At 34.4% G+C, this 27,201-nt stretch overlaps 1 protein-coding gene and 1 pseudogene across 1 annotated transcript; both read left to right on the top strand.

The window, feature by feature from the left end:
• The first annotated feature begins 14,970 nt into the window (after positions 1–14,970).
• On the top strand, positions 14,971–18,282 carry LOC141519157 (antizyme inhibitor 1-like; annotated as a pseudogene).
• On the top strand, positions 16,543–17,078 carry LOC141516163 (translationally-controlled tumor protein homolog). Its single transcript, XM_074227413.1, has one exon. It carries the CDS (start codon positions 16,578–16,580, stop codon positions 17,058–17,060), a length of 483 nt encoding a protein of 160 aa, XP_074083514.1. The 5' UTR covers positions 16,543–16,577; the 3' UTR covers positions 17,061–17,078.
• Positions 18,283–27,201: the final 8,919 nt, after the last annotated feature.

The following is a 27,201-nucleotide window of genomic DNA, read 5'->3' as shown; positions in this document are numbered from 1 at the left end:
TTACCTCAAATCTCATCAGTAACATGAAGTATTGGGTATACAAGTACAAAAATGAATGGAAGAAAAAAAAATGAAAAGAGGAAGAATGGAAGAAAGAAAAGGAGGGAAGGAATAGTTCCTGAACTCAGGGAGTTTGCAATATAATGAGGGAAGAGAAAAAACAAAAGGAAACTGAAAATTTGGGGTAGGGCAAAGTATCTGATGTAAGGACATATCTAGTGGAAAAATTAGAGAAGTCCCAAAGTTGCCAGTCAGGCAAGAAATGAATAGATTAGCTTTTTAAAACTACTGTAGCACATACAAATTTTTATATATCTTTCCAAGATATATCTTTCCCTCTTAATTATGTGGGTGTGTTTGTGTGTGTTCATTTGAGAACCAATCTACCAAATTAGTTAAATTAGTTAAATTGAAAAAGTTAGCCAAAGAATAATGATTTTTCCTAAACCATAGCAATTCACAATGATTATCTGTCCACTAAGGGATGAGTAGGTCATAAGCTACAGCACTAGAGTGAGTCCCCATGAGGATAAAATTTTGAATGTGTGGAGTTTTGAAATCAAATTAAGACCCAGTGGGGAGTAGTGGCTTTGAGTGCACCTATATGAGAATATTGTGAAATTATCATCTCTAGCCACTTAAGTTATAAAATGAAGTATTCAGACAATCTTCACACATCTATATGGCACACCAAGTATGACCTCCTTGTCCTCTGATTCAATTTAGCAAACATTCATTAAATACCTGCTGATGAAACATATATTAGTGGATTACGGGTGTGTATAGAGTTTAGCAAAGACATGGTCCTTGCCTTATTTGATCTTATTGTGACTGGAATTTTTAATGAATTAAGCCTATGTATGTCTTATGAAAGACATCATAGCATGGTGGAGAGAGGAGTAACCCTAGAGTCAGCAGCTTGGATAAGTGTTCTTATTTATTTGCCAAGGAATTCCCTAAGTCTTTAAATTGCAAATGAATTCCTGACATACAATGGTGCTGGTCATTTCCATGCCAGAAATAATTTTTAGAACTGATGAAATATAACCTTCTTCCCCCTTCCAGTTTGTTGGATACAGGAAAAAACCCCAGCAATTGCAGTTCAAAATTGTGCTGTAAGACATTTAAAGTTTCAATTTTCAAATAAACTACCATTTATAAGGCAGGTTGGTCTGGTCAAATCATGGTCTTTAGTTCTGTGATCATCAGGGCATACACTCTGCCAGCCAGGAGAGTTATGCTATCTATGAATGTATATAGAAATCCTAACAAAATTAAATGAGTTTTTCTAGGAATACAAAACCAGTTAAGTGTCAGAGATGAGATTTGAACTCAGATTTTCTGATCCTAAGTTCCAAAACCCTTTATACTGGAGTTTCCATTCATTAATCTTAGACAGTACACTTATACTCCATAATGCCATTTGAAGTGTAAGAAACATGTTAAATCAATGTACCAACACATTCCTTTTTCAATTAAAGAAAACATGCATTGCATAATAAAAATGACATTGGGAAAGAATGTCTACTGACCTCTTCTTTTTTTTTTTTGTAAGCTTTGGTACCCAAGATTAATTCTCTGTTTATGTCCTTATGGAAACTTAAAGGGTTTCTTACAGGTAAACAATACAACACACTACAAGCCTCTTGTAAAACCTATTTTCTTGCCACAGACATCAATTAGGTAAATATAATAGTGACAATTCAATGACATAGTAAAGATTAACAATCCTTTGATTTCAAAGACAAGACATTTTAAAGTCCTATTGATTGGATCACTGTAAGTGTCCCAGGAAACAATGTAAACAGCATTCTTGCTAATGCATTATTCTGCCACATTGTAGGACTATGGCTATGCTCTTATATTAATGAAAGCACACTTTCAGTGTCCCTTAAGTAATTGGCTTTTGGAAAGCTTGACACTCAATTACAAAATTGGAATTTTTTGGCTTGAGTAAGCTGGAAATCAAATGTTTGTTTTCAGAAATCTAGATAACTCCTGTTGACATTTGCTGGGTGTGAGGAGGTTAACAATTGTAGGAAAACAGAGAAGAATGTTGGTTGATGTGTTAGAAAGTGAGAAAGAATTTTTTTCTAAAAGTGTTGAAGGAAGACTAAGAAAAATGACAGGAGAGAGAATTGTTTTTAGAAAAGAATCTAGCTCTATTTAATTATTCAACAAGTTTTACCTGAATGAAGCAATAAAATTCTGCTTTGGTTAAGTGTCATTGAGGAAATATCCAGTGATGTCAGAATAGCTATTGGAATGCCACAATATTTTACAAATACCTTATATAAGTATTTTCAAGGATTAAGAAGAATGATTAAGTTAAAAAATCCAAGCAGGATTTTCTTAAAAGAGATAATTTATTGATGATTTTTGTTTTTATAACATACAACACAAACCCAAATCAGGAACTGAATGGGGGGGGCGGGGAAATAGCAACAGGAATTAGAGGAACAGAAGCTTGTCTAGCACTATATAGTTTTGGGAACTGGTCTAGTCTCTGACAATGAGAATTAATTTTTCTCTCCAAGGTCAATCTCTTTATTTGTGCACTTGATCCCTTCATTCCCTCCTATTTTTCTCCCTCTCCCTCTCCTCTCCCTCTCCCTCTCCCTCTCCCTCTCCCTCTCCCTCTCCCTCTCCCTCTCCCTCTCCCTCTCCCTCTCCCTCTCCCTCTCCCTCTCCCTCTCCCTCTCCCTCTCCCTCTCCTCTCCCTCTCCCTCTCCCTCCCCCTCTCCCTCCCCCTCCCCCCCTCCCCCTCTCCCTCTCCCTCCCCCTCCCCCTCCCCCTCCCCCTCCCCCTCTCCCTCTCCCTCCTCTCCCTCTCCCTCTCTCTGTCCTAGCTGATTGTGTAAGTACTTATAATCCTGCAAATGTTTTCCATCCTCATAAACCTTCGCTTGATCCTTCCATCCTTCCATCCCCATTATCATCTCATATCTCCATCATTCCTGCTAACTATTATCACACCCTTTTGTTGCCAAGTCTTTTTAAAAAGATCATCTATTGCCTTTCTTCTCTCCTCTTAACTCTTTTTAGTCTGGCTTGTCAGTCTGTTCCTCTCACTCACCCCTCAATCCTTTGTTGGCATTCAACGTCAGTTAAGTGAAACTTTCAAAATTACCACTAATCTCTTAATTGAAAAATTTGCTTTTCTTTTCTCATGCAGCATATAGACTTGGATTGTTTCAGAAAATCATGCTTAGATTAGTGAGTTGAGTCTCTAGAACAAGGAATTAATATTCCTTTTAAAGTTTCAGGGGTAGCCTGGAGGAACATTTTCTAATGTTATTATAATACAAGTCCTTATCCAAGGAGTTCATCCCAATATCAATTGCCAAAAAGTAAATCCTCAACATTGTAAAACCAGTTTATTTTAGTTAGATTTTACAAAGGGATATTCCTTGAAAAGTTATATTTTCCCCCTTGTTATCTATAAATGAAAGAAAAATCTGCTGGAGTGAGAGAAAATTGTAGCTTTTATTCATGAATCCTGTAGGATACAGGTACATCACCCTCTGTCAATATTTTTACCTCTTCATTATTAGAGACATACACCCATCCTAATTTACTGATAGAATTTTGTACTATTCAGGTTATTAACTGAATCATACATGGGAGACACATGGATAATAGGATTATACCACTTAGAGCCAATGGTAAGATACACAGCAACTGTCTCCACCATGAACTGGTAAATCAGTTTATCCAAGAGATACTAAATGGGTTTGTCCAGGTTTGTATTGGAACATGTGTCAATTTTCTGATATCCCTGGTTATCTCCTTTACTACCTGCCCATTTTCATCTCTCTTTAGACAACTTGATAAATTCAGTCTACCACAGACTCTTCCTTCTTCAGCCAATAGATAGTCTAATACCAATATATGTTGAATAATTGCCTCTCTTGTTTGCAAGGCTTGGTCAGCCAGCAAGTTCAAAGCCCTAGATGTTTGGTAATTATTTCCACTACAGTTTGGAGTCTTACTAGTCTATTCAAGATATAAATTGGTATTCCATAGCCCCAGCTCCCATCTTGTACCCAGATAGTAGCCCCTTAAGTCTAGATAACAATTCCCTGACCAACCCTATATTAGCAACTCCCTGACCAACTCTTTGGACAGTAGGCAGTAGTACTACAAATCCAATAATGTTCCTCTAGTGCTAGTTGGTCTTCCAGGAATATAGTTTCCTGGGTTTTCAACAAATGGATAATACTGTTCATCCTTGCTTCTGAGGGGCCCTCTTAAATAGGTCATGTAATCATCATGACAATAGGTTTGTTTCCAAAAGTTGCTGTACTTCCTTTAACTGACAAGGTTTTATACCAGTGTCTTTAGATGAGTCTTCCTGGCTCCAAAACTGATAAAAATAAATCCCTGATTTTGTGCCATTGGACAAACCCTAAGAATAGCTAATATATCTAGTGATGTTTCTTAAATTATTTTTCTTCCAAATGGCCATTTCAGTACTTTCCTTTCTGTGAAGACCAATGCCCTACATTACTCACACCCCACCACTGAAGTATTTGGAGAAGTAGAGGTGAACAAAATAGTTGCTTCAAACCATTCCTTCTGCCAAGTTCATCTTTGAATTTAGTACTGACAATAACTCCATTACTTACAGGACATGATGTTTTAGCTGCTAGGTTGATTCTATCTGAGCTGGATCAAGAGGTTTCTTACCCAGTCTTTTCCCCAGGCTCTTCTTCTGTGGCTACTGGCAAGCTTTCTTACCAACCAACTCCAGTTACTGGAGATAATTCTTCTGAAATTTTGACAAGGTTGTAACTTGATGATTCCATTTCCAACATGCATCAACCTAAGATGCCAGAATAAGCACAATAAGGAACAGAAAATACAGTAACAATATTGTTTCAAGAATGACTGATTAATAATTGACTATTATAAATGCACAAATTAATAATAAAAGTATATATGAAGGAAAATGATATCTGCATTCATAGAAAGAACTGATAGATATATAAAATAATGTTATATGTACATACCTACATAAACATATACATATATAATATCTATTATATATACCCTTATTTATATTACATATGATAGGGTCAACTGAAATTAAAGGACATAACTTGGACTTTGTGAAGAAAGGGATCCTAAATGGAAAACTACTGACATAAGCATACTTTGCAAGTTGGGTCTGGAATACCTGGTGAATGCTCCTCCAACCCTCTTTCCATCCTAAGAACTCCTTTCTGATGAAAATTTTCATAGCATTTGACCATCTAGCTGAGGTACAAAATTTTTCTATTAAAAAAGTTCTCCCTTCTCCCAATTAGTCAGTCAGCTAGTTTTCATTTCTTCTCGATTTGCTTTGTTTTGGGCATCAATAAAGGCTTTGATATGAAAGATATGGCTGCATGAGTTCTCTCACAAACTGAGTCTATTTCAGGGACCTGAGAGCCGATCTGGGGTTCTTAGAAGCCTCTCTATCTATTTATTTGTGTCTAATGGTAGCCATCTCTAAGGGGAGGAAGGAGGGAAGGAAAAAAAAAGAAATTTACATGTTAACTTCATTATATATTTAAAAGCATGCCAAGTTGTACATAACAGATTTATAGTTTCAGGTGAAATCATCTTTTTCATTATTCTGTGTTATGGAAATCCTTGTTTTATTCTATAAATTAAAAATAAAATAAATTTTAAAAAAGAAACGGGAAGCATCATGTGTTTTTAACTGACCTTGGGTCCAGGTAGAGAGAAACAGCTGCTGGTGGCAAATGTCAGGTACGGGGTTGTTGCTACTTCTATTGATTCTACCTCATCCCCATCTAGATGCTTAGTTATTGCCTTACTGCTATTGGGGAAGAATGATTTTGTTTATATGAGTTTTGTGAATGAATACCCAATTCTGGCATAGTAGCTAATTATGAGGTTTTTTCATCAATATTCAGTAGGCTAACTGGAAATAGAAAATACCTGTGGATGTTCAGAATTAGGGAGAGAAAAAGATTCTATATCATGCATTTCTGAAATTAGTCTTAGGAAGCTTCCATGTACCTATTATGCATGCTCTAAGGGAGGGGTGTCTAAGTTTTTAGCTCTTCTGTGCTACATTGCCCAACACAACTTGTTTAGAGCTGCATATAGAATTTAATATTTATCTATAAATAAATAACAAGGAATGGGTTTTTTATGAGTTCCATTATTATTCATCATTTTTGCTATTCTTGACCTATAAACTCTAAGATTCTAAGATTTTTTTTTCAAGGTACTATATACTACTATTGATTAATTGTAATATAGTCTAAAAGTTAATGTGCTTATCATGGAGTCAGGTCTCAGTTTCTTTACTTGTAGGGTGGGAATAAAAAGGTTTGCACTTGATCATGTGGGAGAATTGAGGCTGAGAGATGCTTATTTCTTATTTATATTTATGAAAACATATATCTTTAGCCCTCAGGAAAATTCTTCTTTTCATACAACTGTTGTTGAGACCCATATTTCCAGTAAATGAAAACAAAACAAAAAAGCTTAAGTAGAAAGTCTCAGTGCTGATAATGTCTCTTTACACTTCCAATTCTCATTGTCATCAGATAATTTGCTATTAATGTGGTTTGGGAAAAACTGTGGGTGAGCAAAAAGTATATAAATGATGAGAAATTTAACTCTTAAATATGAAAATCAACTTTAGCATCATGCAATTCATAACCTTTTATGTATTTCATAAACCAGCTCCACTCCAAAGGGCTGTTTTGGACCCCCAGAGTTATATCAGGCCATGCAGTAACATCATGAAGAGAAAAGCTTTAAAAAAAGGCAAAAGAAAATGTCTAGAATAAAATAAACATTTCCACTTCTTTTTGTGTTTTTTTGACCTTGGTTTTTATAATTCCACAAACAATGCACTTTTATGAGTGAAGTTAGCTTCTCTCAGGCCCCTAGCCATCTATACTTCATGTATTTCTTTGTACAAATAAGGCTTTTCATCTTCCTTTCTATTATAGTTACCCACTAGCTTCCCTTCCATTCTTTTATTCTCAGGCAGTAGAACTGAGTCAGGCATTTTGAAAATGAAAGTTTCCAGGAACATTTTTTTGGGGGGCAGAAATTCTTCTGGTAGAGAATGCAAATATAACTTATGAATGCCTTAAAGGGAATGAAGACTTCTTTGTTACCTGGCAAAGTTTTAACAGGGTTGAGTGAATAGTAGTTGATGTCAGAAACACATTTCTCTCAGTATTACGATATTTACATCTACAAGTAGGAAAACTCTGGCTGAGGTTCAAGTGAGCGAGAAAGTCCAAGATTTCAATGTTCTACATCTGGTTTAATTAAATTAATTTTTTTTCTCATAACAGTGCAGGAAAGTGGGTTAGTATCTCTCATTTTTATATATAACCTACACTGACAACCAAATCCTGAGCATTTTTCATTAGATGCTTCTAGTTAGTAAAAGAAATTCTTACTCTATTCTATATTCCTCTGTGAAAGGTAAAGTTTGAAGACTGGAAAGGAGAGCCATTCTCTATTCCTTCTTTGAAGAATCACAGTTATACCATGATCTACATACTACAGGTATTTTTAATTTTTCATTCTACCAATGAGAAAATAGGGGCTCAGAAAGAGACTTATCTAGGACCACACAGTGTCAGAGACAGGGTTTGAACATAATTTACATTATTCAACAAACCATACTGCTTCTCTTATGAGATCAAAAGGAGATGCTATATATGAAAGTGCTTTCTAACTTTTATCTACTATATTAAATTCCTAAATTTAGAATATTTATATTATTCTTATCATAACAGATGAATTATTCAGTAGGTGGAAACTTACACTAAAATGATCAGTTTGAGTCAACATTTAGTCTGAATCCTTATGGTATCAAATTTGTTTAATTTAGTTTTTAAAATAGTAAAGTTCACTAACTCAGTAGAAGTACAATTCAGACTTCAATACTTGGTGGAATGTGTTTCCTCTCATAATAGAAATTACAACCCAATAATGTCTCCTCATTTTGTAAAATTCTTATCCACATTTGTTCACAAATTTGACAAAGCAGATCCCATCAATATGCCAAAGGTCTTTATTCTTTATTACATTTTGTGAGTACCATTGGAGCTTTATTACAGCTTATGCACTTAACTATTTTTTATTAGATTTATGTACAGAAAATAATTGTTGTTAATATATTTTTCCACTTTATAGTTAACTATTTTTGGTATTTATAGACATAACTATAGAGAGATTAGACAGTTAGATGGCACAGTAGAGATCCTAGAGTCTAGAAGACATCCTCTTGAGTTCAAATTTGGCCTCAGACACTTATTAACTGGACAAGTCATTCAACCCTGTTAACCTTAGTTTCCTCATCTGTAAAATAAGCTAGAGAAGCAAATGGCAAACCAGTATTTTTGCCAAGAAAACACCATATGGGTTCATGAAGAGTTTGAATATGGCTGAAAAATAACTTAACAATAACAATAAAGAGAGAGAAGAAAGCAATCAATTTGAATTCTTTGTTGAAGAGTAAAACAAAATTAATCAACCTTTTCAGACTTCTCTGATTCTAGTCTTTGTGATTTCCGTAGAACATAGGAGTATGACTAAAGGTGTTAGAAAGTGATTTCTCTCCAAATTTTCACTTATTTTCTTTTCTATTGTGGAATGAGAGCACAATTAGGGTGGAGAGTACAATATAATAGAAACAAAGAAAAAAATGTATTTCTGACCAGAATTTAAATGGAAAAAATGTATTGAAATAAGAAAACACAGAAAAAGAAGGTGATTAAAGAAAGGGTAGGATCCCAATTTTATATTTGCTTCCTTCTCTTGCAGCCTAGCTAAGAGAGTGATTTGAAGTAATTGACTGAAAAATCTGTAGCCCTCACCTATGGAGAAAAAAAGAATTAAATACTCTACTTCTCAGTAATTCAGTGATCAAGGATAATTCTAAAAGACTTGTGATGGAAAAATGTCATCTGAATCTAGAGGAAAAAGCTATGACATCTAAGCATATTATTTTCATTTTTTTAGGTTTTTGCAAGGCAAATGGGGTTAAGTGACTTGCCCAAGACCACACAGCTAGGTAATTATTAAGTGTCTGAGGCTGGATTTGAACTCAGGTACTCCTGATTCCAGGGCTGGTGCTCTATCCGCTGTGCCATGTAGCTGCCTATTATTTTCATTTTTAAACTTGTTTTATGTGTTTTTCTTTTTCTCCATTTTTCCCCTTTAGTTCTGATTCTTCTTTCACAACATGACTAACATGCAAATATGTTAATCATGATTGTACAAGTATAATCTATGTCAGATTATTCACTGCCATGAGGGAGAGGGAAGGTAGGGAGACAGAAAAATGTGGAACTCAAAAACTTACAAAAAATGAATATTCAAAATTATCTTTGTGTAAATTGCAAAAAAATAAAATAAAATAACACTGAAAAGGGAATTTAAAAAAAGGAGACTGAAAGAACTCACTGAAAAGAGATACAGCTTCCTCCTTTTCCTACAGAAAGGCTTACTAATTACAGCAACTTCAAGGAATGGTATCAGTGTCTGAAAGAGAGAGCTGACAAAGCAAGAACTCTATCTTTATGCTTACTAACCACATCATTACTAGTGGATGGTAGGCAGAATATTAAGATGGTGCTGAATATTAGATGAGGCAGAGAAGCAACAAATATCCTCCAGAGAGATAGCTCTATTAGTATAATCAAAAGACTGTATTTAATCCTAACTTAGAAACTTACTAGATGTATAACCATGGACAGGTCATTTATAATTTCTCAGCCTCAATTTCCTCTTCTACAAAATGGGGGTAATTACAGTATAGTTGATTTAAGGGTCAGATGAGGCAATATATTCAAAGTGTTCTGCAAACCTTAAGGCATTGTATAAATGTTTGCTATTATTAGCAGAAGGCTATATGACACCAGAAGATCTGAAACATTAGAACTATAAGTTACTCTTTCACATCAATGTATAACCTTGACTATACATTATGCCTCATATGTTTTTCCCATATGGGACCTTGTACATACTTTTTCTTCTTATAGAAAGTCTCTATGTTTCTGGGAGAATGTGCTCCAAGTTTAAGGGGAAAGTGTTATATTGTTACCTTTATTATTTTTTTATTTTTAAATTTTCTCTTCCCCAGCTACATGCAAAAAACAAGTTTCAATATTTATTTCCAAAACCTTGAGTTCCAAAGTCTCTCCCTTCTTCCACCCCAACACCCCCCACTGAGTAAAGTAAGTTTTTTGGTGTAGGTTAAAACTGTAACCATGAAAAATATTACTACTGAAATCATGTTATAAAAGTGGATGCCCCCCCCAACACATATACACAAAAAAGAGAAACCTCAAGAAAAATAAAGTGAAAAAAAAGTGTGCTTCAGTCTGTATCCAGACACCATCAGTTCTGTCTTTGGGATGGGTAGCATTCTTCATCTTAAGTCCTTCAGAGTTCTCTTGGGTCACTGTATTGCTGAGAAAAGCTAGGTCATTCCCAGCTGATCATCCTGCAATATTGCTGTTACTTTGTATGAAGTACATTTCCCTTTGCATGTGCACAGATTTTTTTACTGAGAGCATCCGATTCATCATTTCCCATTTCATCTCAATTACATACCACAATTTGTTTAGTTCTTCCCTATCCAGTGGGTATCCCCTCACTCTCCATCTCCCCACCACCAGATGAGAGCTGCTTTAAATATCCCTCTACATATAGATTCTTTTCTTCCCGTATTCATCTCTTCTGGAATATAGACCCAGCAGTGGCACTGCTTGGTTTTATTGATCTTTAGGTATAGTTTCAAATTATTCTACAGAATTTTTGGATCATTTCATAATTCTCCCAACAGCGCATCAATGTCTCAATTTCTCTGCTTTTCCAATGTTGTCATTTTCTCCTGTCCTATTGGCTAATCCAATAGATATAGGGTAGTACTTCAGAATTGTTCCAACCTGCATTCCTCCTATCAGTAGTGAGAGGTAGGATATTTTTTAAAAAATAAAGTTTTATTGATATCCTTGTTTTTATTTATTTTCACATTATTACAATAGTCTTGTGAAAGTCAGCATAATCCCCCCTCCCCCCCCATAAAGATAAAGAAATCTCAAGAAAACTAGAAAGAAAAAAAAAGTGTATTTCAGACTGTGTTTAGATACCATCAGGTCTGTCTTTGGGATAGATAGCATTCTTTTTCATAAATCCACCAGAGAAGTTGCTTCAATATTTTTGTCCACAGTTGCTACTGCTAGATGCATTTCCCTCCATTCTATTCCTCCCCACCCCCATTTATTCTATTCTTACTCACTTTTCATCCTGTTCCTTCTCAAAAGTTTATTGTATATACAAGTATATTGTTTATTCAGCTCACTCCTGAGACTTGTGTGTGTGTGTGTGTGTGTGTGTGTGTGTGTGTGTATATATATATATATATATATATATATATATATGCTCCTTCTAACTGTTCTTTTTTTTAAGTTTTTGCAAGGCAATGGGGTCAAGTGGCTTGCCCAAGGCCACACACAGCTAGGCAATTATTAAGTGTCCAAGGTCAGATTTGAACTCAGGTACTCCTGACTCCAGGGCTGGTGCTCTATCCACTGCGCCACTTAGCCATCCCATCTAACTGTTCTAATAAGTGAGAAGGTTCTTATGAGTTATCAGTATTAGCTTCCCATGCAGGAGTACAAGCAGCACTCTGGAAGCAGTTGCTGGGTGACTCTGCAGGTTCCTGGGACAGGGGCCGCACAGAGGCCTGAGCTCTGTGCTAACTTTGGTGCAGCAGAATTTTCCCACTGACCTTCCAAGTTGTTTTTTGTAATCCCTGGGCTGAGAGGTCTGGGAACCACCCCCACCCACCCCCTGCCCCCCTGCCAATGCCACTGACCCAAGCACCCCCAGGGTGCCCCATAGGCTGTTCCTGGATGACTGGAGCTGGTTCACTCTCAGGCAGCCTGGGCTGTGCTGAAGCTCTTTCTGACCTGGGTGGAAGAGATCCTTCTCATGGATCTTCCAAGTTGTCTTGGGTTGGAAAATTGTTTCACTCAATCTTTTTGTGGGTCTTGCCAGTCTAGAATTTGGATAGAGTCATAATTTATTAAGTGTCTGAGGCTGTACTTGAACTCAGGTACTCCTGACTCCAGGGCCTGTGCTCTATCCACTGTGCCACCTAGCTGCCCCCCAGGACATTTTTTTTAAGAAAGATTTTATTTATTTTGAATTTTACAATTTTTCCCTTAATCTTGCTCTACCCCCAAGGCAGTCTGTTAGTCTTTTCATTGTTTTCATGGTATGCATTGATCTAAGTTAGATGTGGTGAGAGAGAAATCATATCCTTAAGGAAGAAACACAAAGTATAAAAGATAGAAAAATTACATAATAAGATAATGTGTTTTTTTAAAATTAAAGGTAATAGTTTGGTCTTTGTTCAAACTCCACAATTCTTTCTTTGGATACAGATGGTATTCTCCATCACAGATACCCCAATATTATGCCTGATTGTTGCACTGATGGAATGAGCAAATCCATTAAGGTTGCTCTCAGAGTTTACAATATTCTTCTGGTTCTGCTCATCTCGCTCAGTATTGGTTTTATTAAGAAAAACTATTAAAACTTGCATTTCATTATTGAGAAGAAACTCCTCATATTTTTTATATCATTTGTAGCTTCAGTTCTACAGTAGCATGGAATTTTTATATGCAGAGAAAGCATGGCTATTTTGGAATTGCTCGTCAGTTTCTAAGTGCTAAAATTTGATTTCTTGTTTTCATGATGCTTTGGCCATATTTTAAGGAGACTTTTAAGATAAAAAAGACAACTTAAGGTTTTATAAAAGGATTGCTTATCTGAACCCTAATGTTCATCTACTGTCAGTTTAAGAGAGCAATAGGAATATAAAAGTGCCAATACTCTATACTGTTTCTTCAAGTCATGCATTTTTACTACTGATCAGAGATATCTAGCATAGACTCACTTCATTTATTGTTTTTCAATTTTTCTTCAATATTTAGACTGTTGTCCTCACATTTTATAGAGAATAATTGAGAAAGAAAAATGGCTAAAAGGAAGTTATAGGTGGGATTAGGAGGGAAAAACAATCAAGGGGCATGAGGGAAAAATATAAATTGGATTATCTCTTCCTAAATAACTGACAGATGACTATTTTCCCCCTTGCAAATATTGTGTCCCAGAAAATAGGGATCTGTTTTCTTAATTAACTTGGATTTGAAAAGAACTTGTATTTGAGCCTGGAGAAATGCATTCTGTTCAGTTTGTGGAAAAGCTGATATATTTTCCACTTCATTTTATAGTTTCATGTTTAATGAAAACATCATAAGTTAGTAACCACTCATTTGCTACGCTGCAGGAGCTTTTGCTTTTTCTACAGTCTGTCTATCTTTTTGGTGGCAAATGATAGTGCCTTTTTAACATTAAATTTAATCATTTCTTAGTATTTCAATAAGCTGAATAGAGAAAAAGACTAATTACTTTGAAACAGAGATGGCATATCCTTTTCATCAGAATTTAATTTAAAATGCAAATGAGAAGCAAAATATGGATGAAAGAGACCTTGAATATCATCAGCAATGGCCTCAGACACTTTTTCCTGGGATATGGGACCACATCTTTTTATTACTTATGATTAGTTGTTTAAAATGAACAGACAATGAATGAGAATCTCAAAAATTTTGCCCTTCATAACTATTCAGCAACATCAATTATAATGTTTGGTTATTGACAGGGCTTTAGCCATGAAGTTTCTTTTTGATAATGTTGACCCTATGCCTGACTAAGCCATAGACTATTAATTTTGTATGAAAAAGAAATTAGCGGGAAGAAAAAAAAGTAACAGGGTTTAGAAAGAAGGAGAAGGGTCATTAATTTAGAAGATTGAGAAGCAAGAAATAGCCAAATGATCCCCCTCCTCATTACAAATACCTTCATAATGGTTGAATCTGTTTCTATTTATCATTTTCTAGGCCTAGAAGGATTAGAATGAACAAATTCAAGGATTATGTTTGTGAAAAACATAGCTTTGAAGCTCTGAATTCAGAACTACATGTTTCTTTTAACTCTTTCCTTTTATTTCCTTTGACTCTTCTCCCCATATTTCGTTAAAAAAAAAGTTAGGAGTCATGCCTATTGAGCTGTTTAAACTTGGAAAACTTTTTCTTTATGTATGCAAATTGCAAAATATATGATCATTGGAAGGGATAGAAGAAACTAGGCTATAGTTTTGGTTATATCCCTCATCATGATCTTATCTTAGTAGAGCTGACATTCTGCACATGGTAAAATAAATGCTTTTATATTTAACAGCTGCAAATATTCTAGACAGTGTTCTAGTGAAGTGGGCAAATCATATTGTCTTGTTAGACAATAGTGTTTTTAAAAGATACCAAAGTCTTAAAATGCTGTGCATGATTTTTTCCTTTACTCACAAAAATCACTAAAAGTGTCCCTGATCTGCTAAAGATTCTTACTCAGAGGCAACATTGCTGCTAGCCACAAGTGGCAAGTCTAATCCAACTGATAATGGATAAACTCATGAAAGTCTGGATTCTTCCCTTCAGCTTCTAAGCTTTAAGGAAGGCAGAATTGTGAACCTTGGTCAGGGGACAACAGAAGACATTTTTACTTATAGTGTCTTATCTTCCTACCTGAACTAAAAACTCAATTATTTCCAAGTAAATATGAATTTGTTAATTCTTTGTTAAGAACTTTCAATAGCAAGTAAACTGAAAAAAACTGATGAAGATGCAAAAAAAGGGACTACATACAAATACATATATATATATGCACAACACACAAAACATTATATATAAATTTATGTTTCTGTATATATGTGTGTGAAAATATTTATGTATTTATATAAATATATATGAAATTTCAAAATAATTTTGAACAGGGTGACAAAACTAGCACTGGGAGGAACTGAAAAAGGTCTTCTATAAAAGGTAACACTTGAGTTGATCCTTGAATGGAGATGGAGCATCCAAGAAGTAGAGGTGTGGAGCTAGAGCATTCCAGGCATGGGGAACAAGGTATAGAGGCCAAGGGCTGCATTTCATTACTAGATTTGGTAAAAAGGTAAGTTTTCGGGGAGCAAATAAGAAAGTTGTCTAAAAACGATGCCACAGAACCTTGCTTGTTGAATTTCTCAAATCAATAATTCAATGAAATTCAATCAACAAATGATGGTTTAATGAATAATCAAACAGTTATTTAATGAGCACTTGCTTTGTGTGTGGTTGAGAATATTCAGATTAATGAGATACAATCCCTCCTTGCAATGGGTTTATATTCAGGTAGAAAGTGAAGAGTAGTTCATAATTTTGTGAAATTGAAAGTCATATGTACTAAAGATCTTAATTTACTTTTTTTTGCAAATTGATTTTGAGTTGACTTTAATGTTTATGACTTTTTTCACTTTTCTGTTATGTAACATTCAATAAATTATAACTTTTAGAATGTGAGATACCTTGAATTACATAAATATTTAGAAGTCTTGAAAAAAATTCCAAAGAAATCATAATTTTCCATTAAAAAAACAAATGACAATTCGCCTACATTTTCTTGCTCTTTGACCTGGTTATCTACCCTCATCTTTTTTTGCATTGTTTTTCTTCTTCTTTTTCCTTCAGTTTCTCTCTTTCTTGCTCTATTGCTCTTCTCTTAAAGGAACCAGCCTATCATTCCAAAGGTCTACTTTACCCAACATTATTTTGGGAGTTTTTAAAATTAGTGTTTACTTTTTTCTCCTCAGTCACAGTTGTCACTAGTGTATAGCTAGTGTCATTGGTGGGTTTTCCCCTTTCCCCCTTGGCTCCAGCCACCATCCTTTGCCCAATATCTACTCCTCACAGCATATGAACCAGGCCTCCTCAGGTATTTCAATATTAAATTACCATATTTCTCTCTAAAAATTCTGCTTAAAAAGAGAAGATGTGTTGCTCAATTCTTTAAATTGTTATTTCATAGTGAACTTTCTGACCAGGTGTGCAACTATACAAAGGGACTAGGAGAAGTACTTCATAGAGAGCAGGATAATTTCAACTGAATCATCTTGGGAACACAGTTAATGATAGGAAGATTTATTTCCTAATTTTTCCTTTGTTGTATATTCTAAGGGTCTGAAGGTGACCTATTTCCTTGTTTTTCCTGCTTCATGACTTTTGACTTTGTGGAATATAGCTGAAATGAAAGTATTGTAAGTTGAGGGAAGACATCTTGGAAATGTTATTGATAGCTATGTCAATGAACATACTCTAACAGGATAAAATGCATTTTTTTTTTGATTGGAGATTATGGAAGAATTGTGAGGAAACACAGTCAGTACAGGATGTTGTGGTTTAAATAAAGTCATTCCACACAATACAATGCAATTCAGTTATACTGCAGATTTTAGCAGTTCTTGGAACTAGATTTGCATGTTGTAGCAAAAATGGAATGACATTGGTATAAGAGTTGGTTGTTTCTCCTGAAAACTTCATTGATTTGCTTTTCTGCCCGCTCCCCCTCCCCACCAGCGCCGCTCCGGGCCCGCAGCCTCCCACCACGATCATCTACCGGGACCTCATCAGCCAAGATGAGATGTTCTCCGACATTTACAAGATCCGGGAGATCGCGAACGGGCTGTGCCTGGAGGTGGAGGGGAAGATGGTCAGTAGGACAGAGGGTACCATTGATGATTCACTCATCGGTGGAAATGCCTCTGTTGAAGGTCCTGAGGGTGAAGGAACAGATGCCACCGTAATCACTGGAGTTGATATAGTAATAAACCATCATCTGCAAGAAACTAGTTTCACAAAAGAGTCCTACAAAAAGTACATCAAAGACTACATGAAATCAATCAAAGGCAGACTTGAAGAAAACAAGCCAGATAGAGTAAAACCTTTTATGACGGGAGCTGCAGAACAAATCAAACATATCCTTGCTAATTTTAAAAACTATCAGTTCTTCATAGGTGAAAACATGAATCCAGATGGCATGGTGGCTCTCCTGGACTTCCGTGAGGATGGTGTGACCCCATATATGATTTTCTTTAAGGATGGTTTAGAAATGGAGAAATGTTAGCAAATTCAGCTGATAACTTTGAATCACCTGTCATAACTGGCTGCTGCTTTTTTGTCATCTACACAACCACCAGGACTGGGACAAACTTGGACTGATGTCATCTTGAGCTTTATTCCTTTATTTTTGACCTTGATTTATTTGGAGTGGAGGCATTATTTTTAAAAACATGTCATGTAGGTTGTCTAAAATAAAACGCATTTAAACCCCCCCCCAAAAAAAAACTTCATTGATTTAAGTCTATATAAACAATCTTGCCAAATAAAGTATACAGCAAAAATTGGGGTTAACATCATGTCATGTAACAATGAAATTGAATTAAAGAAAATTGCATATAATCATCCAAATGCTAAGCTCTTACTACACATCACAATGGAAAGTATTAGTGGAGATGAAGAGAGTAACAAGGTTTAGCACCACATTGAAGATTTGTAGGCATCTCTTGGAATGTACTATGGAACTTGCCATCCAAATAATTGTTCTTAAATTTCATGTTTCAAGCTCTTGCAAAGAATTTCAAGTGTATATTTATACTTGATCTGATCCTCAACATATGTTTGACATGACTGGAGAATTTAGCTTTAAGATGACCATATTGGACAATAGTGGAAGTTTCTCAGGCATTGAATTTCACTTGGAAAAGGTTAATTAATCATAGATGTTTACTTTCCTGATGGATCTGGAATTAATTTCAGAACCTGGACTCTACTATGCAACTTCTACATTCACCTCAGCAGTTAATATCTTTGTAGAGAGAGTTATTGAAAATGATGCTTCCTCAGCAGTAGGAAAAGCTGGGAGTAATGAGCCAGCCTTTATGTATTATATGAATGATGGAGCTTATGCTTCTTTTTCAAGTAAATTGTCTGAGAATTTGAATACCATCCCAGAGGTTTACAAGAATAATAAGAAAGATATGCCCATGTTGACAAGTAGCCTTTGGGCTCCATCCTGTGATGAGCTTGAACAAATTGTGGAAAACTGTCTTCTTCCTGAGCTGACTGTGGGAGATTGACTGATCTTTGATAATATGGGAGCAGGCACTCTTCATGAGCCATCTGCTTTTAATGATTTTCAAAGCTCAACTATTTATTACATGATGTCATTTAGTGATTGGTATAAGATGCAAGGTACTTGAAATACTTCAGACACAACGGTGAACTTCTTTGGGTTTTCCTTCATTTAGCTGAGTCAAGACAACAGCAGTTTTTCCACCAATGCTTAAAATAAGCATTAATACTTTCTTTTAAACCTGAAGTTGCAAATTAAGCTTGTCTGGTCAACATTTCAGTGTAGAAGAAAAATTGAAGAATCTTCACTATTCACTCTCTAAAACTTGAAATAAATCAAGCATTTATTTTCAACTTTTAAAATTTGTTTGATGTATTATGGTTTTTTCCCCCTCTCATTTTTTTCCTTTTAGAATTCATTTTTCTTTCACAAATTATATATATATATATATATATATATATATATATTAACATAGTTATACCTGCAAAGCCTATATTAGATTACTTTCTGTTAAGGTGGGGGGGAGGGAGGGAAAGACAAAAAATGTGAAACTCAAAATTTTGCAAAAAAGGATTATTGAAAACTATCTTCACTTGTAATTGAAAAAATAAATAAAATACTTTTTAAAAATTAGCAATAATACCTAATTGAGACTGGGCAAAACCAGCTTACAACTACAATTCTTTGGGGTTAGGTAAAAAAATGTGTCCAGGTTTAAACTTACCAGTTGTCCAACTAACCCCAAAACATTTAGAATAAAATGTTACAATATGGATGACTTGGTTGAGATATAAGAACAGGACTTCTTCTTACATACATACATACATACATACATACAAGTACACAGTTTTTATACTAAGGATTTCTCTTAGAAAGTCTTTTAACATTATTGTCTTTTGCCCAAATAAATCAAATGTCGGTGGAAGATCTATGTGACTTCATTTAGATATATTCAGTCTATTTAAAATTTGTAAATTTGTGCTTTGAACAGTAGTTTAATAAATGTAAAATAGTCTCATGGTATTTGTTGTATTTGACCTGATACAACCTTTATATTATTAGGATAAAAATTTATGTAGATTTTACTGTATTTTTTTAAGATTAAAACTTTGGGAAAAGGTACTAGTAAGTTAAGATAGTTTGAAATAGATGTATATTTTACTGTTTTGAAAATTAATTTTGTTTAACACATTATTTCAAGTTAGTTGAGTTTTTGAAAATTTTTTCAATTATTTTCACTGTCAATTTCAGTAAAATAAGTGATAAATTGTTGTGAATTTCAAATTCTTTGCTAAAAGGTTTGTAATGTTTATTAAATATAGTATATTTCTTTAACAATTTTGATGCCAAAAATGATAAAGCTACAAATCCAACAGTAATGGACATCTTTACAATGTATCTAGTACCTTAGACACAGTGTGGGATTCAATTGGTTCACACTGGTTCAGCAGAACTGGTATCTATTTTTATGTTGAGTTAGATGAACTGGTTATTAAAATGGCACTTGTAATCAGGGTTCTCTCTAAGGTGGATACCTGGGCAACCAACCAATGCTGGTAATCAAAATTTACATTCTGAACTCTTTTTAATGTTTCCTCCAGAGGTGAAAAAAAATTGACAGAACTATGCTTATAATATTTATTTATTCATTTCGTAAAACGTATTATATCTCTTAAAAACATTATATTGTAATTCCCTCATTTTTGTTACTTCAGTAAACAAACATCTAACACAAAGAGAAAAAGTGACAAATAACCAGGGGCTGACAACCTGTCATTTTTTTCTGCTTTGTGCTACACCCAAAATTCTCCGAAGATATTATGAGTTTGATGGTATTCCATGAATGGTGAAACCAAAAGGAAGCTGGGACACAATAAACCAAAAGAAATATAGATTTCAAGAATTATTTTATCTCCCATTTTTGGAAGCTATGGAAGTAGAAGGAAAAAAAAAGAATTAGAATAGGTAGAATGAGTTTTGGTTCTGCATGTGTTCCAACATTGGTTGCTGTGGTCATAAGGCTGCTCTTGTGCCATAAGGACACATTTGCTTACTGTGAGTAATATAACACAATCTAGTTTTGTGTACTTCTTTTATTGTTCTTATTTGAGTATTAAATGCATGAAATAGTAAATTAACTCTTTTTTTTTAGTTTTTTTTGCAAGGCAAATGGGATTAAGTGACTTGCCCAAGGCCACACAGCTAGGTAATTATTAAATGTCTGAGACTGGATTAAATTAACTTTCAATATATCTTTTTGTACACTTAAAACAGTAATTAGGGAATAGAATTGGTTGTTAATTTATTTGAATCCCATTACTTTTTAGTCATATAATTACAAGTTTATTGGCTAAAATGATAATTTATGTTTAATAATAGAATAGGTGGGGGGGATAAATTGCAAATACCTTTGCATATTAGCAAAAAGAAGGGTTATATCCATCTTCAAAAAACCTTGATGCTCTTTAGTACTGGTTATATACTTTTTAATTTCAGGAAGGCACACTTAAGTTTTGCAATTGCTGTAACAATTGGAAAGAAAATTTTAGTTGTTCCCTTAATTCTTTGCTACTTTGAGTTCAGTTAGCATCATTCTTTTAATTCTTGTACTAATATACATGGAGGTTTTGTTTGTTTATCCTTAGTTTGACAGTATTGGATCAAGGTTTGCAATGTTCATTGCTACTGTTATTGATAAGATTAACTTTTAGAATTGAAATAGTAATGAAATGAGGATCATTGTTCTTAACTTAATTTTTGCTTAGTTGATCCTCATTTCATTAATATTGCAAACCTTGAGCCAATACTGTCAAACTAAGGATAAACAAGGATCATTGTTCTTAATTTTTGCTTAGTTGTGAAATTTCTGCCTTCCAAGTGGAACTATATAACTTCCCATTAGTGCCAATTGACAGAAAGTCCTAACCTGTACTTACTTGTAAGCTGATTTTTATATATGTGTTTTGAAACAGAAAGAAATTGATCATGAGACTCCCAAAACTTCAATCTTTCAATCAGTAGGGTGCACTTGTTGCTTGATACCTTGTGATTTAATGAATGCCTATTTGAATTTAATATTAGAACTACTAATATTTAGGATCTTAACATACTGGTGTGTCATCTTAATTGTATTTATGGGGTGACCAGGGCTAAATGTAGGATTTAATGCATTCTAGGATTTAATAAATTCTAATCTATCATATCTTTGGAACACAGAAAGATGGAAGAATTGCTTCCCTAACTCCTTTCCATGTCATATTTGTTTGTGGTCCAGCAATATCAAACTTTTGCAATTTGGATCTTATTAATCACTTATGACAACTTCTAAGTTTCAAAACATGTCAATTGTGCTGTGAAGTATATTGATTTGTTTTATGTGAAAATGAAAATAGTTCAGAATGATATGATTGTAACTTCAGGAAATGTCAGTATTGTATTTGAAGACTGTTCACCATTAAAACTGAAGTTTTAAACCTACATAATTCATATACTACAAAGTACTGAATTAATGTTACTAGCCTTTCTGTTTATAATATTGTAATCTCACTTTAGAATTTAACTGAACATAAAAACATGGTTTCTATATAGTAAAGTTGAATCATAAAGGTAACATTTGTATGGTTCTAAATACATACTCAAAAGTTTTTTTTTTTTTTTTTTTTTAGGTTTTTGCAAGGCAATGGGATTAAGTGGCTTGCCCAAGGCCACACAGCTAGGTAATTAATAAGTGTCTGAGGCCAGATTTGAACTCAGATACTCCTGACTCCAGGGCTGGTGCTCTATCCACTGTGCCACCTAGTTGCCCTCTAAAGTTTTTTTAATCACCTTTTAATCCTGATGGCTTTTAATATGAAGTTGAAGTATGTAAACTTCTAAGCATTCTTCCAAAATGTTTTTTAATTGGTACAATTAATATTCACATTAGATTAACATTTAAAGGTACCACTTCACACCTCTCAGACTGGCCAATATGATCAGAAAGGACAATGATCAATTTTGGAAGGGATGTGGAAAATCTGTGACCACCTCTGAAGAGATCACTTATACAAAAATATTTATATTAGCCCTGTTTGTGGTGGCAAAGAATTGGAAACTGAGTGAATGTCCATCAGTTGGGGAATGGCTTAATAAACTGTGGTATATGTATGTGATGGAACACTTTCTGTTAGAAACCAGGAAGGATGGGAATTCAGGGAAGCCTGGAAGGATTTGTATGAATTGATGCTGAGCAAGATGAGCAGAACCAGAAGAACATTGTATTCCCTAACAACAGCATGGGGGTGATGATCAACCTTAATGGACTTGCTTGTTCCATCAGTATAACAATCAGAAACAATGTTATTACCTTTAATTAAAAAAAAACCATTATCTTATTATGTAATTTTTCTATCTCTTATACTTTTTTCCCCCTTAAGTCTATGATTTCTCTCTCATCACATTCAGTTTAGATCAATGTATACCATGGAAACAACGTAAAGACAAAAAGACTGCATTCTGTGGGAGGTGGGGGGAGTGAAGCAAGATTAGGGGAAAAAATTGTAAAATTAAAAATAAATAAATATTTTTTTAAAAAGAATGATCACTAGTTTAAGCTGTTATTTCAAATTTCATGAAAACCAATGTAGTTCTAAAGCTCCTGAGCTGGCTATTTGTTATTCCTACTTTAACTCCATGACCAACCCATATCCTATTTCCATAACACATATTCTTGGGATTATCCTTGTGCTGGTAATATGCTTTATGCTAATTATGTTTCTCATGCAGCTGCCTTACATTACAATACATTACATTGCCCTTTGCCTAACAAGATTCAGGTCATCATTTTCTAAATAAGGTCAATTACTTTCATTTGTCAAATATACACCATCTTTCTGTATGTTTCTCCTTCATTTATTTCCTGCTATGCTACTCTGAACCTTACATGGCCTCTCTTCTTCTAACCATCACTTTCCCCATATCAAAATCTGATTTAACTATTCCCAAGTTGAACTTAAAATGTTCTAATACACCATTTACTTCCAACTCTTGCTTTTCTCTAAAATAATACATCCTGCTGTTTATCAAATGGATATACCTACCTCCTGGTGTTACTTTAAAGGCAAAATTAATTAGAATACCATTAGAAAGTGTATACTATAATTTGGAACAGTCTTAAAAATAAATAAAACTTATTGCTATACCAAAAAGAAAATCATGAGTCTGCTTTCCACATGGGCTCTATTACCAGCAGTATATAGAGTAGAAAATTAATTAATACATTTTCTGTTCTTGACCAACCCAACTGTCTTCAGGCAAATGGGCATGTAGCTAGTGAGCATATTATTATAACTGATATTTTAAAACCTACTCAACTTTCCCCTCTTCTTTTAACCACTCAAAAATCCTTCTCTTGAAATGACAATCACTTAAGTCTTTGGGTCAGATATCCATCTACTTTCCTACCTTGATGAAGTAAGAACTACAGGGGTTGCAATGTGGGGTAACTTGAAATTTCAGTCTGACCTCTGGTAGCTGTTTGATCAACAACTTCTACTTAACCACATGCTCCTCTTTCCCATCCTGATTCAGGAATTGATATTACTACTGGGATTAATAATTGAGAAACCAACACCTAGGGCATAGGCTACACATGGTCTCTTCTACATTACTAACTTTGGGAAGCTTGCCTATGTCAAATAACTTATCAATACCTTCTAAACACATTAACTACTTCTAAAGAAAGTATACTCCCATAATTCCTTTGTTAACCAAAAGTCATGACTTCACAAGATATGGGGAGTAAATTGATTTATTATAAGAGAAAGGCCCATATATATCAAAGAGCCTACCCTAAAGATAATACCTTGGATATTTATTTATGAGGTTGAGCAAAAAAAAGGGAGGTCTCATGTGAGGGCTGGATGACAATTCCTTCTCAAATGGGAGTAGCATGGGAAGAGGAAAAGGAATAGTGGGAGAGAGGGAAATAGAGGGAGCAGTAGAGCTTGGGAATATTCAACCCTGGAGGAAAGATGTTCTATTTAACTATGAGTCCCTGTTGCACTGTTTGTAACTCTTGACTCGACTTCCAGGGCACTCAAAGTTTAATAGTGCAAAAGAGCATTGTTATATTAGTTTGGAAAGAGGAGGTTTCATATGGCAACTCTAGAAAATAAATACACTTTTTGAAGAATAAGATCACAATAATAATTTCTTCATGTGCATGATTAATGGTGTTTTATTTGTACTAGCTAACAATACAACCTAGTGTAGATACTCTCCCTCCTCAAATCTGCTTCCTGCTTTTTTTGGCTAGAAGTGTTAATTGACCACCTGACTACATCTATACTCAGATTTAGGCTCAAATCTTGGCTTGGCTATTTAGTATCACATCATAGTATCCTAGAACTGAGAGGGTACTTAGAGCTCATTAATCAAACATCTACCTATCCTGTCCTGATTTCTCTGCTGACCTTTTGGAATCTCAAAATGGATATTCAGAAGACATCTTAAACTAAATATGTTCACAACAGAAGACATTCTCTTTCTTCCTAACCCCTCCCCCTCACCTACTTTATTACTATAGATGATAAAACCATCCTCTCAATTTAGGAGCCATACTATATTCCTTACTATATCTAATCTCTTAAATCCAATTTATTGTTAAAGCCAGTCAATTTCACCTTTGCATCATCTTTGAATATGCCCCTTTCTCTCTCCTTTAGACACTGCTACCACTTTATTTAGACCCTTATCACTTCATGTTTGGATTATTGCAATAGTCTGTTGATGGTTCTCAAGTCACTTCCCCACTTCAATCCACTCTCCATTCAGCTACCAAAATGATTTTCCTAAAGCACAAGTCAAATTATGTTACCTCTCTACTTAATGAACTCCAAAGACTTCCTATTTCTTCTAGCATCAAATACAAAAATACTCAGTTTGACCTTCAAAGCCTTTTATAGATTAGCCACCTTCAACTTTTATAGGCCCTTTACACATTACTTCCCAATACATGTTGTTTGATCTAGTGACACTGCCTTCCTGGCTCCTAGAGCATACTATTTCTTGGCTCTGAGTACGTTTTTCTGTCTGTTCCCCTTACCGGGAACACTATTCTTCTCTGCTCTGATTACTGTTTTCCACATCCACAAAATCTTTCACTTGATACATACATACATACATACATACATACATACATACATACTTGCTAGGCAACATCTCATATATCTTCTCCTTTTTGTGGTTAAACTTCTACAATAGCTATCTTCACTTTCCTCTCACTCTCTTCTTAATTGCCTTTATCTTGATATACAGGGCCATCATTCAACTGAAACTATCCACTCTAATGTTAGCAATGATCTCTTTACTGGAATGTGTAAATAGACTCTTTAAAATCCTGGGAAACTTGCTTGTCTTTTAGAGCATGCTCTGTATACTATATTAAATTATAAGTCTAAATAAACTTCAATGTCTCTGAGGGAGACAAGGCAGACTATAGATAACTTTAAGATTACCAATTGTACTGCAATTCTTTTTTTAAACACAGAATAGAAAATGTTTATGATATTAACCTCACTAATAATATATTTATACTGCTATAATATTGTCTAATTATTCCTACAACATTCTGAAATATTTCAAGAACCTATCTGTCTATCTACTCCTTACCTACCTAAGTATTCACTTGTCTGTCTGTTTGTCCATCTTTCTGACTAGTAACAGGCAGATGACAAGCCTATGTATTCATCTTAGTTTCTTTGGATATAGAAAGGATCATAATTTCAGATTGAATAACTAAGACCTTACATACTTGTATCTAATAGAATTTTAGATATGCCCTAGTTTCAGTATATTAGATAAAGATTTAATGCTCATATATTTTAGCAATCACCCACTGGTATTAAAAAATTTTGCTATAAAAGGAAAAGAGGGACATAGCTATATAGTGGGGGGAGGGGAAGTGCTCCCTTAACCATATCAAATCTAGGCAAGGGTTATAAAGGTTGCCAGTTGTATTGAGAGAATGCCATAGCCTGACTTAGAGTCAGCCATGTGGGAAACTTTATATTCAAGAGGAAATATCATACTGGGGAAATCAAGTCAGGAGAATTTTACCTTGGCCCATTCCTAAAGTCCTCTCTTAGCTTTCCTATGACAGAACCTTACCTGAAATTCACAGGTTCATCCCTGTAGGACTGATGGTATATTGATTCAATAGCATTTCTTGATGATCATACCTGGAATCTGACTGAGAATAGTATAATTCCATAAGATTTTACTTCAGATAGCAAGTTTAATTAATCATGCTTAGGGCTGAATATAAACTACTCTCATGATTTATAATAAATTAGTTGGCAAGGAAAAAGTGCCTAGCCTTTCAAAAATTACAAAGCATCATTTTCTACTTCTTTTTCTACTTCTCTAATTTAAACTAGAGAATGAAAAACAATCAGTGAAATAATTATAGTCCATAAGTTTCACATAGTCAGTGAACATGAGATAATTTTCTCTAGCAGAATCACTCAGAAAAAACTGACAGTTATTTGCTGATCAACAGATTAATAATCATCCTATCTCTCAAATGACTTTATTAGCTGAAGACATTTAAATGGCACTTACTTCCTTAACATAAGTTAATTTATATACTTTCTCATTCTGGATAGGTGTGAAGAAAATTCTTCCACCTCAGATTTGGCACCATGTGACTAGCAGAAGTAAAACAAATTTTTAACCATTTCAAACATCTTGTCAAATACAAAGAAGTTTTTTTCATTATTACAATCTCAAAGACATAAAATAATTCTAACAAATATAGATAGCAGTTTTAGACAACTCTTTAACAACTTAGAAACTAACAGTATCTAAATTACACGAGAATTTATTTTCCTAACTACATTTGGTGCTACAAAGTTTCACAATATGGACATTTATTTAATTCTACATTAACAATATTAGGAGATATAGATATAGATATAGATATAGATATAGATATAGATATAGATGTAGATGTAGATATAGATATATACAGCTATAACCATTTGAATTCAAACCTGCTTTTGTTGCTTGTTCTAGAAAGGGACCATGCATGACATCAGGGAATAGATGCCAAGACAAACTTCTGAATTAGATCTGAGTGTCAAACTAAATCAAC

Source organism: Macrotis lagotis, chromosome 3, assembly GCF_037893015.1.
Source record: "Macrotis lagotis isolate mMagLag1 chromosome 3, bilby.v1.9.chrom.fasta, whole genome shotgun sequence".
NCBI classification, from domain to species: Eukaryota; Metazoa; Chordata; class Mammalia; order Peramelemorphia; family Peramelidae; genus Macrotis; species Macrotis lagotis.
Note: the sequence above shows the minus strand (reverse complement) of the source record. Positions and strands in the feature narration are given on the sequence as shown.

What these genes read in the sequence shown, in the direction of transcription:
- LOC141516163 (XM_074227413.1), top strand. Translation starts at nt 16,578, where the DNA reads ATGTTCTCCGACATTTACAAGATCCGGGAGATCGCGAACGGGCTGTGC.